The sequence below is a fragment of the Chlorocebus sabaeus genome, chromosome 1 (assembly GCF_047675955.1).
Source record: "Chlorocebus sabaeus isolate Y175 chromosome 1, mChlSab1.0.hap1, whole genome shotgun sequence".
NCBI lineage: Eukaryota > Metazoa > Chordata > Mammalia > Primates > Cercopithecidae > Chlorocebus > Chlorocebus sabaeus.
The window spans coordinates 47,305,997-47,323,207 of NC_132904.1; the positions used below are offsets into that span (position 1 = coordinate 47,305,997).

General features: G+C 52.3%; 2 protein-coding genes across 4 annotated transcripts in view; one reads left to right on the forward strand and one right to left on the reverse strand.

The window, feature by feature from the left end:
• OTOG (otogelin) overlaps window positions 1-7,842 on the reverse strand; it is a 109,603-nt gene extending 101,761 nt beyond the window's left edge. Inside the window, exons 1-2 of the mRNA XM_037999621.2 lie at window positions 7,530-7,842; window positions 6,867-6,944 (exon numbers count right to left, since the gene is read on the reverse strand). Of these exons, the coding sequence (XP_037855549.2) occupies window positions 6,867-6,944; window positions 7,530-7,817 (366 nt within the window). The 5' untranslated portion in view covers window positions 7,818-7,842. The remainder of the gene's footprint in view (window positions 1-6,866; window positions 6,945-7,529) is intronic.
• A 1,828-nt stretch (window positions 7,843-9,670) lies between these two features.
• USH1C (USH1 protein network component harmonin) overlaps window positions 9,671-17,211 on the forward strand; it is a 50,643-nt gene continuing 43,102 nt past the window's right edge. Inside the window, exon 1 of one of the 3 annotated variants that reach the window (XM_008005356.3) lies at window positions 9,671-10,445. In XM_008005356.3, coding sequence (XP_008003547.3) covers window positions 10,410-10,445 — 36 coding nt within the window. In that variant the 5' untranslated portion in view covers window positions 9,671-10,409. The remainder of the gene's footprint in view (window positions 10,446-17,211) is intronic. The other 2 variants (XM_037999619.2, XM_008005347.3) reach the window with 2 other exon arrangements.

Sequence of the window (17,211 nt, forward strand, 5' to 3'; positions counted from 1 at the left end):
CACAGACCAACACCCCCTGTCCTCACAACTCAGCTCCCACAGACCAACACCCGCTGTCCTCACAACTCAGCTCCCACAGACCAAAACCCGCTGTCCCCATACCTCAGTTCCCACAGACCAACACCCGCTGTCCTCACAACTCAGCTCCCACAGACCAACACCCGCTGTCCTCACAACTCAGTTCCCACAGACCAACACCCGCTGTCCTCACAACTCAGTTCCCACAGACCAACACCCGCTGTCCTCACAACTCAGTTCCCACAGACCAACACCCGCTGTCCTCACAACTCAGTTCCCACAGACCAAAACCCGCTGTCCCCATACCTCAGTTCCCGCAGACCAACACCCGCTGTCCTCACAACTCAGCTCCCACAGACCAACACCCGCTGTCCTCACAACTCAGTTCCCACAGACCAACACCCCCTGTCCTCACAACTCAGCTCCCACAGACCAACACCCACTGTCCTCACAACTCAGTTCCCACAGACCAACACCCCCTGTCCTCACAACTCAGCTCCCATAGACGAAAACCCCCTGTCCTCACAACTCAGTTCCCACAGACCAACACCCACTGTCCTCACAACTCAGTTCCCACAGACCAACACCCCCTGTCCTCATAACTCAGTTCCTAGAGACCAATACCCCCTATCCTCACAACTCAGCTCCCACAGACCAACACCCCCTGTCCTCACAACTCAGCTCCCACAGACCAACACCCGCTGTCCCCACACCTCAGTTCCCACAGAACAACACCCCCTGTCCTCACAACTCAGCTCCCACAGACCAACATCTGCTGTCCCCACACCTCAGTTCCCACAGACCAACACCCCCTGCCCTCACAACTCAGCTCCCACAGACCAACACCCCCTGTCCTCACAACTCAGCTCCCACAGACCAACACCCGCTGTCCCCACACCTCAGTTCCCACAGACCAACACCCCCTGTCCTCACAACTCAGCTCCCACAGACCAACACCCCCTGTCCCCATACCTCAGCTCCCACAGACCAACATCCCCTGTCCTCACAACTCAGCTCCCACAGACCAACACCTGCTGTCCTCACAACTCAGCTCCCACAGACCAACACCCGCTGTCCTCACAACTCAGCTCCCACAGACCAACACCCCCTGTCCTCACAACTCAGCTCCCACAGACCAACACCCCCTGTCCCCATACCTCAGCTCCCACAGACCAACATCCCCTGTCCTCACAACTCAGCTCCCACAGACCAACATCCCCTGTCCTCACAACTCAGCTCCCACAGACCAACACCCCCTGTCCCCATACCTCAGCTCCCACAGACCAACACCCCCTGTCCTCACAACTCAGCTCCCACAGACCAACACCCCCTGTCCCCATACCTCAGCTCCCACAGACCAACACCCCCTGTCCTCACAACTCAGCTCCCACAGACCAACACCCGCTGTCCCCACACCTCAGTTCCCACAGACCAACACCCCCTGTCCTCACAACTCAGCTCCCACAGACCAACACCCCCTGTCCCCATACCTCAGCTCCCACAGACCAACACCCCCTGTCCTCACAACTCAGCTCCCACAGACCAACATACCCTGTCCTCACAACTCAGCTCCCACAGACCAACATACCCTGTCCTCACAACTCAGCTCCCACAGACCAACACCCGTTGTCCTCACAACTCAGTTCCCACAGACCAACACCCGCTGTCCTCACAACTCAGCTCCCACAGACCAACACCCGTTGTCCTCACAACTCAGTTCCCACAGACCAACACCCCCTGTCCTCACAACTCAGCTCCCACAGACCAACACCCCCTGTCCTCACAACTCAGCTCCCACAGACCAACACCCCCTGTCCTCACAACTCAGTTCCCACAGACCAACACCCGCTGTCCTCACAACTCAGTTCCCACAGACCAACACCCCCTGTCCTCATAACTCAGTTCCTAGAGACCAATACCCCCTATCCTCACAACTCAGCTCCCACAGACCAACACCCCCTGTCCTCACAACTCAGCTCCCACAGACCAACACCCGCTGTCCCCACACCTCAGTTCCCACAGACCAACACCCCCTGTCCTCACAACTCAGCTCCCACAGACCAACATCTGCTGTCCCCACACCTCAGTTCCCACAGACCAACACCCCCTGCCCTCACAACTCAGCTCCCACAGACCAACACCCCCTGTCCTCACAACTCAGCTCCCACAGACCAACACCCGCTGTCCCCACACCTCAGTTCCCACAGACCAACACCCCCTGTCCTCACAACTCAGCTCCCACAGACCAACACCCCCTGTCCCCATACCTCAGCTCCCACAGACCAACATCCCCTGTCCTCACAACTCAGCTCCCACAGACCAACACCTGCTGTCCTCACAACTCAGCTCCCACAGACCAACACCCGCTGTCCTCACAACTCAGCTCCCACAGACCAACACCCCCTGTCCTCACAACTCAGCTCCCACAGACCAACACCCCCTGTCCCCATACCTCAGCTCCCACAGACCAACATCCCCTGTCCTCACAACTCAGCTCCCACAGACCAACATCTCCTGTCCTCACAACTCAGCTCCCACAGACCAACACCCCCTGTCCCCATACCTCAGCTCCCACAGACCAACACCCCCTGTCCTCACAACTCAGCTCCCACAGACCAACACCCCCTGTCCCCATACCTCAGCTCCCACAGACCAACACCCCCTGTCCTCACAACTCAGCTCCCACAGACCAACACCCGCTGTCCCCACACCTCAGTTCCCACAGACCAACACCCCCTGTCCTCACAACTCAGCTCCCACAGACCAACACCCCCGTCCCCATACCTCAGCTCCCACAGACCAACACCCCCTGTCCTCACAACTCAGCTCCCACAGACCAACATACCCTGTCCTCACAACTCAGCTCCCACAGACCAACATACCCTGTCCTCACAACTCAGCTCCCACAGACCAACACCCGTTGTCCTCACAACTCAGTTCCCACAGACCAACACCCGCTGTCCTCACAACTCAGTTCCCACAGACCAACACCCGTTGTCCTCACAACTCAGTTCCCACAGACCAACACCCCCTGTCCTCACAACTCAGCTCCCACAGACCAACACCCCCTGTCCTCACAACTCAGCTCCCACAGACCAACACCCCCTGTCCTCACAACTCAGTTCCCACAGACCAACACCCGCTGTCCTCACAACTCAGTTCCCACAGACCAACACCCGCTGTCCTCACAACTCAGCTCCCACAGACCAACACCCGCTGTCCTCACAACTCAGCTCCCACAGACCAACACCCCCTGTCCTCACAACTCAGCTCCCACAGACCAACATCCCCTGTCCTCATAACTCAGTTCCTACAGACCAATACCCCCTGTCCTCACAACTCAGCTCCCACAGACCAACACCCCCTGTCCTCACAACTCAACTCCCACAGACCAACACCCGCTGTCCTCACAACTCAGTTCCCACAGACCAACACCCGCTGTCCTCACAACTCAGCTCCCACAGACCAACACCCCCTGTCCTCACAACTCAGTTCCCACAGACCAACACCCGCTGTCCTCACAACTCAGTTCCCTGTCCTCACAACTCAGTTCCCACAGACCAACACCCGCTGTCCTCACAACTCAGTTCCCACAGACCAACACCCCCTGTCCCCACAACTCAGCTCCCAGTCAGGACTCCTGCCCTGACACCTCAGGTCTAAGGAGGCGACAGGCCAAGTGTGGCTAAGAAGCCCTATTTTCCAGACAGAACTCCCAGAGCATGGTCCTCCAGACATAAACCGCCTGAAATCAGGACTGTCTAACAACATGGGTGTTCAGTCACCACATGGCTAGATGACTTAGACACTAGCCCTTGGGAACTCCAGTCCAAGGTGTCTGATGTCACCTGGTACAGACATCCTGGGCACAGTTGGCTCCTCCTCCCTCAGAGGCTCAGCCTTATTTGTACGACATCCCCAGAACCATGTGCCAAGCATCGTGTTAGGTGCAGTGAACAGGGCAGAGTCCTTGCCCTCGTGGAGCTCATGTGCTTGTTCACAGGGCCAACAAGCCACAAATCTCACTGTAGGTACTTACCTCACATGTCATCCTCCCTCGTTGTCATCCGGCAAAGGACTTGAATGTAGGAAATATTCAGACCCTTGTTGCCTAGAGCTAACCTCAGCTCTTGACCCTGCCCTGGCAGGCACAGCCTGGCCACCTCGTCCCTGACGCTCACACCCTTCATCTTCAAGGTCTTTCTGACATCTTAGCCAGATTTCGGTGTCTTCACCTACATTGGTCACTGGTTCCTGGATTCTCCCTAGCAATCCTTACCCAGCCGACCCAGGCCCAGCCCCAGGAGTCAGGCTTCCCACCCGGGTACTAACCTATCTTACGGGGCCCTCAGAGACGACAGGAAATAGGAGAGGGCAGGGTCACAGGAAACAACCCACATCCTGTAGCCACCAGAGAGCTGTAATTAAACTCAGTCTTCGTGTCTTCAGTCTGCACTCCCACTTCAGATGTGGCCTCTCAGATAAATGAGTTATGAGGATGAGACAACCCCGATGCAAAGAGTCAAAGCCATTTTCTAAAGGATTCCATAAATCCTGTCCAAATGATTAGCCTTCAGGGGTTAATCAATCAGGTACTCTTAATCATTTTCATGCTATGAACCCCTTTGATAATCCAGTGAACCTATGTGGACACCTTGTCAGGATAATGCTTTTAAAAACACAAAGGATAAGGTTACAAAGGAAATCACTTATATCGCATATCATTTTATGAAAATATTTTTCATAAAAATATTATGTGTAATTTAGTAATATTTGTGCTTCTTTAATAACTCATTAAGTAAAAGATCTAGCAGTGGGCCTTATCCCTGCCAAAATTTTGAAGTAATGATGAACATAAATGATATCTTGAGACAGCAACAACTAGAAGTGGTTGGAAAATATCTATGATGTCTATTGGTGACAGTCAAAAACACTGCAAATACTCTTGTGGTTTGTAGACTATAATAATAACTGAAAGGGATGCTGAATTTCAGTTGGATTGAGGTTTCTGTAAGTAACAATGTGTTTTGATTTTCCCCCATCCAAGTTCATGGACCCCTGTCTACAAGAATTCTCCAGAAAATGGTTGAGCTCTGTAGAAGCAGGACAGCACTGAAGTGAAGATTGGCTGCCTAGTGGTCTGCGGCCCACCCCCACTTCTTGAAGAGGGTATTCCAAACAGGAGCCCTTGAAGTATCCCTGGTACATGGGCCTCAGTCCCCCACCCCCCCAACTCCTGTCACCTTAGAGGGAGGCCATTTTAATTCCTTGTTGCTCTAAGGAGCAGTGTGAGAAACCTCCCCAGGTTGCCTCGTCCACTCACTTATGACCCTTCCCCAAGGAAAAGGGGGGATGCCTACCCTGGAAACCAGCACGGGAGGATGCCTGCCAGGAACTGAAGTGTTGGAGAAGGGTCATCTCCCCCACTAAAACACAGGGATTCCTGAAGTCCTGTGTGTGCGGCCTGGCTCTGCCAGGAGACTGCTCCACCAGCTCATTGTGGGGCCCCCACAAGTCATCCACCCACCTCAGTTTCCCTACCTACAAAAAAATGACTCCATTACCTTCCAACTCAAATGGTATTTGACTGTGATTCTAAATGTTAGGGCCTGAAGAGTGGGCAAAGAAGAAGTAAAAGACCCAGGAAATCCACATCAGAGAAGAAGCACGCCCAAAACCATCCCCCCTCACTCCATCTTGGGGCCTTCATGTCTATTTCCAAAGGGCAGGAGTTGGGACTCATTGCTGTTATAAATGATTCTCCCCAACGTGCTGGCTCAAGGGGCTCCCCAGAGCTGACCAATGGGGCTGGGGCACTTGAGCGGAGGCTCAGTTGCTTTGGGAGACCTAACTGCGGGTGGGTGGAATTTATAGTCCATCTGTAGTTATAGAAAGAGGGAGACAAATGTGGGCCAGGATTAGAAAGTAGACCTGAGTCACCTGATCCAGAGACCAAAGAAGTTTGCCAAAGGGAGAAAACAAAACTGCCGCCTCTTCCACAAACACAGAGGACCCTGGGAAGATGGGCAATGGAATGGTCAAGACTCAAAGGACAGAGGCCGGGCTCAGTGGCTCATGCCTAATCCCAGCACTTTGGGAGGCTGACACAGAAGGATCACTTGAGGCCAGGAGTTCAAGACCAGCCTGGGCAACATAGTGAGACTCTGTCTCTACCCAAAATACTGAAAGTCAACCAGGCCTGGTGGCACACACCTATAGTCCTGGCTACTCAGGTAACTGAGGCAAGAGGACCACTTGAACCCAGGAAGTTGAAGCTGCAGCGAGCTATGATTATGCCACTGCACTCCAGCCTGTGTCACAAAGCAAGACCCCGACTCAAGAAAAAAAAAGGAAATAAAAGGCTCAAAGGGTAAGAGTTCAGGGCTCTGCTTCTCAACCAAACCTTCCTTGCACCTTCCACCAGGTGGCCTAGTTTTCGTCTTGCCTGCATTCCTGAGGCTCTGCTCAGGGTATGGAGAGGGGCCTCTGACACGGTTGAGGGCCTTCACAGGTCAGTCAGGGAAAAGAGAACTCTATACTTCTAAACGTTCATCTTTCTACTTTTACCTGTCAGAAGGGAGAGCTCAGCTCTCTCCTGAAAGAGCCCTGGTGCCCACCTCTCCTCCCAAAAAAAAAAAAAAAGAGTGGGCTACAGACCCCCAAGAGATTAAAAAGAATAGAAGGGATTTATGAACTTGCACACCTCCGACACATACCAGGAACCTGTTTGTTCCCTTCTGAACAACTCCAGAGACCCTTCCTGTAATCTACAGAGCTCCCTGCCAGCCTCAAATCCAGACAAACGTGAGCTCCTGCCCAATGAAGCCCCCTCCCCAGACCCCCCTTACCTGGCCTCCCATCACTGTAACGGTGTCTCCCATGGCAAGGGTCACCTCCTGGTGGCTGCTGCTGGAGGGAAAACAAGTCTGGCATGGATCACGAGCTAGGATGGATTATGCCTCCCTGCAGTCCCCAGGCCTATCCCACCTTAAGTGCTAAAGCCCTGGGGTAGCTGATGCCAGAAATACAGATGGGAGCTGTGGGTGGGGCCGCCACAGCTCAACCTACTCACCTGGGTTCCCCGGCTGGCTCTGGCTGCGGCTCTGCACTGCCCCACGGAGCGGGTGCTGCGGCTGGGGAGGGGGATTATTCTCCACTCAAATTGTGCTTCTCTTTGTTGGGGCCTCCCATCATCTGGCCGCACTGCTAGAAATCCTCTCCCACACTACTGGGCATTCCCCCACTCTCCCTCCCTTCAGCCTTCTCAAATCCTTCCTCTCCCTTCCTGATGACCCTTCTCCAGCCAGGATCTCCCCCTTTCCTCTCACTCTGTGGCCCCTAGCACTCTCTAGTTCCCCATCTCAAGTCTCTTCCAACCAGCCTCGCTTGGGACTCTCCCCTCAAGGTCATAGGCCTGCCTCTGTTGGCTTCGGGGTCCCTCCTACCCTGACCGCTCCTCCTGGGGGTCCCTCTGCTGTCCCTCAAACCTCTCTTTCCTCCCTCTCTCCAACCTGCCCCGGCCCATTCCTCATTCCTTTAACGTTTCTGATTCCTCGAGCCCCCAACCTCCCTGAGTCCACAACCCTCTCACCGAGACGCTGCACCCGCAGGGACTCGGCTGCTGGCTCACCCCAGGGCAGCCAGACACAAAGCAGCCAGCAGAGCACAGACGCCAGGACTCCCATAGGGACGCGAGGGGATCGGGGGACTTGAGCGCAGGGCCAGCGTCCCGAGGTGCCTCCCCGGGCCAAGGCAGGGTCACACCTCCACTCTGCAGCTGAGGTCCCTCTTGCTCTCATGCCCCAGAGCTCCCTCAGCCCCTCCTCCCAGGCTCTCAGCTCCTCCCCGAACTATAGAGTGACAGGCGTGCCCAGCTTATTACCATAATTTAGGCTCCTGTCCATAACCCAGCCTCTGCTCTTCTTGGCCTGTGGCTACGCCTCCCCAGGGGAGGTTGGATTCAGATTATTCAGCCCTAAATTCTCTAGGGGAGCAAAGAGGTAGCCTGTGCAAACTCCAGCTCCCCTTACCTGGGTCCTGGAAGCCCAATACCAGAGACCCAAGATGCGGATATGAGTCTGACCTTATCCTCTCCTTTTACAGAGGGCCATGCTGTGGCCCTGGGACATGCCACTCAGGGGTCAGTGGTCAATAGCAGAGCCTGTGGAGTCCTAGCCTATGTCCCACCACGCCCCACCTCATCTTCCACCTGGGTCTCCACATCCCTATCCTATGACCAGTTTTGAGCACCTCTAAGGAATGAATCGTGCCTTAGTCCTCTGAATGCCCAGCACCATCTCCTGCCCTAGCTCAGGAAATGACGACTGAATAATAAATGTGTTTCATACTCCTATGTTGTTGCCACCATCAAGGCCAAACTTTGACAAAACAACTTTATATGTGTGAACAAGGTCCACTGTCTGCCCAGGAGGAATTTTAAAATGGTGAAAACATGGGACTGAGCACCTGGAGAACCTGTACATCGTTCACTTCATCAGCACTTAGGGAACACCAACTAAATGCCAGGTCTTACATAGGATGATGATGTTGGTGGTGGTGGTGGTGGTGGTATTGGCCCCAGTAGACTCCTAGGCAAGGGCATAGATTTGAGATGCATTCATTCATTCATTCATTCACTCAACAAATTTGTTTGGCATTGATTCCATGTCATGCATTGTTCTAGGCATACAGTGGTAAAGAAAGTACACATAGCTATCTTCACACAGGAGGAAGCTAGGGGCACAGATAGGAAGATGAAGAGGAAAGAGCTAAGGATGCAGCCTTAAGGAACACTGGTTAAGGAATAGGCAAAAGCTGATTGTCTCCAAGGAAGCTTGAAAAAAAAAATTCATGGAAAGGAGAACCAGGTCTCAATGCTATTCTCAAAACAAAGCGGGGGGCATTTTAAGGTGGAGGGAGTCTGTGGGGGTGTTGACCAATGTAAAATAAGGATTGGGGTGGCAGGTGAACAGCATTCTCCTGGGTAAGGACATTCACTCACCTCTGCCAGGATTCTAAATACAAAATAAACAGCCATATGACATTATTTTTCAATGTAGAGAATCAATGAAGTAAGTCAGAGGGCAAAGCATTTTGTGTGGCCTTTTCTGGACCATTCAAAAGTCCCACAAGTCTTTCCCTTTTATCACTGACTTAATAGTTAATACTAAGGTGAGAAAACAGATCATATTTTAAGGCTCTTCTTCAAGAGGGATTTACATCTTAAACTAGGCAATAATTTAGCCCAAACAAAAATAGTGTGCTTGCAAAACTTCAGCTATTGGGGAAAAGGATGCAGAGGGGTGTTTAGGTGCCCCAAAGTTACAATTGTAAGTGGTTACCTGATGTAAGCTGCTGTCCATCTCCCTGCCCCTGCGCTTGACAGGGTGCAAAGGGCGCAGGTGCCTCCCTGGGTTAAGTTCAGGCACAAGCCCCATACTTAACAGCCCCTGATTTACACGTTTTTATCACCCCTCTCCTAGCCCCTCTTTCCTTTCATTCCTTTCCAGGCCTGGTTCATCATTGTCTTTGCACCCAGCACCAGACCTAGGAGTTAAGCAAATGTTGACCAAATTGAATTAAATGAACCAGAGGGTCTGGGCCCTGGGTGAAGGTCAGCCATAGATCAAAATGTCACTGCCAGGCTCCGCCAGGCTTCGATGGATATGGGAGTGTGTTGGGTTTGGGTTTTGTTTCGTCTTGTTTTGTTGGGGGTGGAGGTGTTAGGGAAGGTGGGAGGGGAAATCACTTGAGAGGGCCATTCCCACACCCACTGGTTCAGACCCCTGCGGCCCACAGTAAAACCCGGCCCTGCCCCCAAGGAATTCACAGAGCAAGGATTGATTTCTCCCTGGTGGAAAAGTGCAGGAGGAAGCTAGGACGGAAGGTACGTTGAAGGTGAAGGCGTAGCAAGGGCTGACAGTTCAGGAGGGCCATGAGCCCTCCGGAGTATCCAGAGAAAACGGACTAGATTGCCCCGCCCCCTGCCCACCCGTGTGAATAGTTTCCGGATCTCTCTATTCCGGTCATCACAAAAAGTCCCAAACCTCCTCCCTACATCTCCACGATCTTCTTCCTCAAACGCATGTGATCAGGTACCACGTCAAGAGAAATACCAGCTTGAAGCCCAGCTACTGCCAGCACAGGCCCATAGGCACACTGGGGCCCATTTGCTCCCAGGCTTCAGGGGGAGGCGACGATTGAGCACCGGCAACTCCAGCCTCGCAGCGGCCCCGCCCCGCAGCGGCCCGGCCCCGCCCCTCCGCGCTCAGGCCGCGTCCCCAGCTCCGAGGGCGGCTGCCCGGGTCGCGGTCGCGGTTCCTTCCAGCTCCTGGCAGCCGGGCACCCGAAGGAACCGGTCGTTCAACGACACAGCTGGACCTGGCCCAACCATGGACCGAAAAGTGGCCCGAGAATTCCGGCATAAGGTCAGAGCTGCGGGGCGCCCCAGGCTTCTGGGACTCCGGAGTCCTGGGCGCGGTGGGTAAGGGGTGGACACCCCGGCACTGCCCCTCCCTTTTCCGGCCCCACCTGATGACTCTGGGTGGGCTGGGACACCCGAGGGTCGTTTGACTGGCAGCAGGGATCCCCAGTAAAGTGAGGGAGGGAACACGGGGACTCCGGGCTCAGGTACTACTGCTAAACAGATCGATCTTCTGCCAAGCTTTCTCCCTCTGCCTTCCAGGGGCGGGGACGTCTCGGGGGTTTGAATTCCTTCCAGTCTTGGCCGCTTCTCTGAGGTGCCCCCTTTGTGGGCAAGTCCCTCTCCTTCCTAGTGCCCCCAGCTCAGGGCTGATGAGGCATGTGGAGAGGGTCTGGGGCAGTATCTGAGAGGTGAGTGTTGGGAGAAGGGAAACTAGACGTCTCTCTCTCTGCCTTTTGACCTCAGAACATGAGTTAGAAGCATTTCAGCCCTGCCTGCCTAAGGGCTTTCTTAGGCCTGAGAAGTAGCTGAGGAGCTGGTGCTGACCCGGGTGCGGTGGGGAGGAAGGGAGGAGGTATTGAGGGCGTGGGAGCTGGGCTCTGGCCAGCCAGATCCTTCAGGCAGAGCCGGGTCCACCCTGGCCTGTCCCAGTGAGGGGCCTCACTGGTGGTCTGGGATCCGAAAGGACCATCATTGGAAGCGGCTGGATTTTACACAGGGCATTTCCAGAACAATTCACAAAGCTATGCAGAATTTGCTGAGGCCCTGAGACCAGAGAAGGTCATCAAAGACATCCAGCCGACCTCTTCACCAGGCTTTAGGATGCCTCTGAGTCTGGGGATGAAGCCGCGGAGGGTTAGGGGGGTGTGGGTGGAATCTGGATCTCCCTACAGGCCCTGCCTGAGGGGCAGGTAACTATTAACAACTGTGTGACCCAAGGCTCTCCCAAAGATCCCAGGGGGGCAGTGTCTTTAGACCAAGCCAAACCTCTTTCTGGTCTGAGGACTGAGCTCAGGTAGGGAAGGTCAGGGTCCTTAACCCCTTCCTTCCCATAGAGAGGCCCATAGGAGCCCAAGGAGCCAGCCAGTGTAGGGGCCGCAGGGGCTTGGGGCCAGGGGCCCAGGGTCAATTATTCATTTAATAAGCATGTTTTGAGCATCCTCTCGGTGATACCCAGTCTGTGCCCTCAAATTGCTGGTGGTGTAGGTGGGAAGCAGACCCTACTCTGGTAATTACCCATGTCTGGGTGCTGCCTGTTGGGGCCAAGCTTTTGTAGGGGCACAAAGGGACAGCTCAAACTGGCAGGAGGCTCCTGAAAACAAGGTCTTGGGCATCCCTGGTCCTGCTCCCAGGGGTGGGCGATAGCTGGAAGTTCAGTAGGAATTTAGGGGCCGGCGAATGCCAAGGGGAGCTTGAGACAGCATTTACTGGTACATCCCGTTGCAAAGAGACATGTCGGAAGAAATTTCAGCCGCTAAGGACATTTTGTGAGTGTAGATTTCAGGCAACCCAGTTTGAAGGAGCTCAACCTTCCGTCCCCCAACCCAAGACTCAGGGTTGAATTTCACTTTCCTGCCCCTGGCCTGAAATAATGTCAGGTCTTCTGCCTTCACTCTGTGGGGTACCTACTCTGTCTCTTTTGCAAGAATCGTCTCCTGGGTCTCTGGTGTCTGATGCAGACCCTGGGTTTGCCCTGTTCCTCTTCCCCAGGTCCCATAGGCTTCAAAGGGCCTCCGACCTCCACGTTTCCTCTGCCCTACTCTTCCTCATCACAAGAGTCATTACTTATTAATATCCCTGTGTGCCGGCAGGGCAGGCGCCATGTGCTAGGCAAGGCCCAGGCTGGACTTTGTGCCTTGCTGCCTTGGAGACAGCCACAGCCTTCCCCTCCCAGGTTGGGGATCATCCAGGAACTGGGAGAGAGGATGAAGCAGCAGGGGATACAGAGGAGGCACTCAGATATGCTGGGAGAAATTTACAGCTTGCTGTTGTTTGCTTTGTAGGGGTACCTTTCTTAGTGTTTTGGAGGAAATAGTTTATGATCTAAATCCTTGGTTGTTGGAGGTAATATTTAAGGTAGTGTGTTATAATGGAAAATGCTGTGTGACCTTGAGCAACTCACTTAATCTCTCTGTGCCTCAGTGCTCTTATTTGTGAAAAGAGATAACAATATTTAACTAATAAGGTTATCATGAATGTTGAATGAGATCTACATGTGTGTGGGGAGCTTAAACAGACCCTAGCACTTAGGGAGCCCTCAACAAATGTCCACTGTTGTTTATTATCTGGAGTTAGCAGAACTGGGACCATATCTTAGCCCTGTTACTGTCAGGAAGACCTTGGCCAAGCCACCCACTCTCCCTGAGTTTTAGTTTCTTCAGCTGTGAGATGGAGTTTGTGGTACTTACCTCACAAGACAGACAAGACTAACTAGCAATTAAAGTACTGGCTGCTCTGGGCCCACAGTAACCACACTGTTTCCAACTGATACCTGCAGAGTGTCCAGTGTGAGCCAACAGACTCCAGGCATCGACTCCTTTTGATTTGTGAAGTTACCCCAAGGTTGCCAGGAGCACTTGCATGCCCTTCCAGTAACTAGTAGCAACCTTGGGCCAGGATTTGGGGGAGCAGGGCTTGGTCAGAGACTGTTTTCTCCCTCAGAGAAGCAGCTTTCAAAAGGAGACTGCTCCTCTGTTCGCAGCACCAGCACATGGCAGGAACTTGGTTACTCATTTGCTTAAAAGTATTTATTGCCTCTTCAGCAGTCACGCATTTATGAGCACAGCTGTGTACTCTGCCTGAGGCCAGGCATTGGACGACCTGGTGGGATGAATAAGAAGATCAGAAACAGCCACCACTCTCTAGGAATTTACTAATCATTCATTCATTCACATAGGCAATAAATATTGACTGAGTTCTCAATATATGCCAGGCAGTACTCTAAGCATCGAAAAACAAAATAATGCCCTTGCTCTCTTAGACAGTACATTCTAGTGGGGAGGACAGACAGTTAAAAGGAAATCGACAAAAGTATCGTGTAATGCCAGGTAGTGATAAATTATATGAAGAAATAAACTAAGATGGGGAGAGAGATAGTAAGTAACAAGGTGGGCAGTCAGGAAGGCCTCTCTCAAGAGGTGACGTCTGAGCAGAGACCTGGAATAAGTGAGGAGAGGAGCCACGGGGATACATGTAGAAGAGCGTTCCCCAAAGTGGAAGCAGCAAGTGCGAAGGCGCCGAGGCCAGCAGATGCCTGCCTGTATGGAACAGCAAGTAGGACAGCGTGTCCCAGAGGAATCATTTGTAGAGAATGGTGAGAAATGGGTCAGAGGGGTGATAGGGGCCTGATAGGCCATGGTTAGGTTGGGATTTTCTTATAGTGTGAATGATTTACATTTAAAAGGAATTGTTCTGGCTGCTCTGTAGAGAATCCACTGAGGGGCCCAAGAGTAGAAGGGGGACCTCAGTCAGGAGGCTCCTGCAGGACCCCAGGCCAGAGGCAGGGGCTCGGACTCGGGTGAGAATGGGTCAGATTCAGGACACGTGTTTTTGCTGATGGACTGGCTGTGAGTGTAGAAAGAGAGGCATCAGGGGTGAATTCACATTTGGGGGAGAAGCAGCAGGTTGGTGGAGACAGAGCAGGAGGTGGTGGAAACCTAACATTCCACTTTGAATGCTGTAAGTTTGAGACACCTACTAGAGGTGACTGAGAAGGCTGTAGGTCTGGCCTGGAGATAAACATCACTAGGTCCTTGGGGGTGTAAGTGGTATTTAAACCCCTGAGACGGATGAGTTCACTTAGAGAGATGGTGCAGATGGAGAGGAGACCCAGGACAGAGCCTGGGGCACCACAACTTTTGGAGGAGAAGGAGCAGCAAGTGAGGAAGGAGAACAAGAAGAAGCAGGGCATGATTGCTGTGCCAGGCACTGGGCAAAATACTACAAACTAGCTGACAGGTCAAGAGCCTCTGAAAAGATGAAGGGCACTGTTTATGGCCTTGATGGTGGTGATGCTTTCACACGTGCACGTCTATCCCCAAACTCATCAGGTTGTATACACTAAATATATACAGCATTTTCCATGTCAGGCATACCTCAATGAAGTGGTTCCAGAAAAAGAAAAGAAGTCAGGTGCAGTGGCTCACACCTATAATCCCAGCATTTTGGGAGGCTGAGGTGGGAGGATTACTTGAACCCAGGAGTTTGAGACCAGCATGGGTAACATAGCCATACCCCATCTCTACAAAAAATACAAAATTTGACTAAGTGTGGTGTTGTGCACCTGTAGTCCCAGCTACTTGAGGGGCTGAAGCAGGAGAATCAATTGAGTCTGGAGGCTGAGATTTCAGTGAGCTGTGGTCACACCACTGCACTCCAGCTTGGGTGACAGAGTGAGACCTGGTCTCAAAAAAAAAAAAAAAAAGGAAAGAAAAGAAAAAGAAAAGAGAGAGAGAGAAAGGAAGAGAAGAGAAGAGAAGAGAAGAGAAGAGAAGAGAAGAGAAGAGAAGATGGATAATAAGAAAACAAGAGTTAAATAAAGCCTGGTACCACTGGGATGCACACTCTGAAGGCCTGGGAAGAAGTGTGGCTGGATCTATTCATCCCACTAACATCTACAGAGGGCCACTAGCTACCCACTGCTGTGGATATGGAATTTATATCCACTTATTCTCACTTGGTTTTATGTAACAAACACAGGACTTACTACTTGCCAGGCACTGTTCTAAACTCTTCATAATTATTAACTCATTAAATTAATACTAAAAAACAATTATTAGTCTCTCTTAGTGATTAAATCCCATTTTAAAAAGAGATGTTTGTGCCCATTTTACAGATAAGGAAACTGAGGCACAGAGTGGTGCAGACCCAGTTGGGGAAGGGGTTCTTTGGCTCCACCACCACACTCACAACCCAGGCCTGCGTCTGGGCCACACACAGGCTTGTGGGGAGACAGGGGGGTAAAAGGAGAAAGTTCAGCACAGCTTAGTGAGTCCCATGGGGACAAAGAGTTGTTTGTGTGCACAGAGAAAGATGTGGCCAGCTTTGTGGGGGAACCTAAAGAAAGACTTGACCAAGAAGAGGTGACATTTGAAGTGAATCTTAAAGGTAGAGGAGGAGTCCACAGAAAAGAAATACTGCTAGTACCACCACTGTTAATGGTTAACCAGGGTGGCAGCAGGGAGCAGGTGGCTCGTCCAAGGGGGAAGCCAAGAAATCTTTATGAAGAGTTTCTGCAGAAAAGGGCAGGGTTAAATGACCCAACAGGCTGCACCCTGGGGCCAGATCCAGGAGGCCAGCACCCCTGAAAGGGCCAAGAGAGGGAAGGTTACCAGAACAGGTGAGAACCAGGACTGCCAGAGAGACCCAGACAGGAGCTGCAGCCTTGGGCGGAGGAACCTGCCTAACTGTGGCCCAGCAGCCAGCCCCCAGGGACTAAGAGCCTCAGTTCCTGTCTCCCCGTTCCTCTCATCTCCTGCTTGTACCTCCTGATGGCTGAACAAAGCAGGAAACCAGAGGGGAGGGGAGCCCAGACAGAGCCCCCTGGACAAAGGGCAAGATAGAGATGGCTGGAGGCATGAAAGGAAAAGATCTAGCACACATTTTGGAGACCTTGAAATGTCCCAGGCATTGTTATACATACTTTACATTTACTCACTCATTTAATCCCCACTACAGCCCAAGGAGACTTCATCAAGTGGAACAACATGCATTATTTAATTTGTTCTGACTCTCTTTCTCCCTGTTTGGCTGGGTGCATACCTAAAGTTGAATTTGCCTGAGTTAAATGTCCCATGGTTCCCCTCTGCAGCTATCCTGAAGCGTCAGTCCATATGGGGGAATACTGGGGGATGAGACTGGAGGGCACCACATGGCCAAACCCAGCTTTTGCCTCCAATATCCTAGACAAGCGGCCTGAAGATTATGAGGGTGGAGAAGCTCCCTGTCCCCTCCTCCCATACAGACCGATAGCACAGTGCCAGAGGAACATCAGTCTTCGAATGCTCATCTAGGCAGGGCCTGCGGCAGGGGTCGGGGGAGCAGGGATGATAATAGGGATCCCCAACAGCTATTTGTAGATGGTGAGCTCCTTTAGGGCTTCTGTGCTCAATATCAAGAGGGATCCGAGAAAAGGAAAGGCTTTCTAAATCTAGTCGGAGAAAGAAAACTGGTGTCTTTCCCGTAGTAGGTGTTCAATACATGTGTAATGGACAAGTGCAAAACAAAGGAGTTATATTTGGTAAATGGATACCATGTGGTAGTCTGAAAAACAGCAGAGGTTTTGGAGCCAGCAGGCGTAGGTTGGAGTCTCAGTTCTGTCACTTCTCTGAGCCTCTATTTCCTCATCTGTAAAATGGGGATGATAACGTTCACCTCAGAGGGTTGTTAGGAGATTAAAGATAATACACGTAAAGTTCCTCAGGCAGTGGACAGTCAGTAGGGAGAGGCTGGCTGGGATAAGTGAGCCAGACAGGAAGAGCCTTAGGCTGGGAGGCAGGTGAGGAAGCTCTGGACTCTAGAAGAGGGGACTTGGGCCTCATCTGAAATGAAGGCAGGGTTCGCATGAGAGGAGGGAAGCCATCCATTGTGGATAGATAGAATTGCTGGGATATACATTTTGTGATGAATTGGAAGTGAACTAAGGGGAGGCAGACTCAGAATGTATGTGCTGAGGACCAATGGAAAGGTGGTGACCCAGGCCTGGGCCAAAAGGTCAGAAAAAAGGCTCTAGACTAGAGCAAATAGAGTTCACGTTTCATCAACAGACGCCA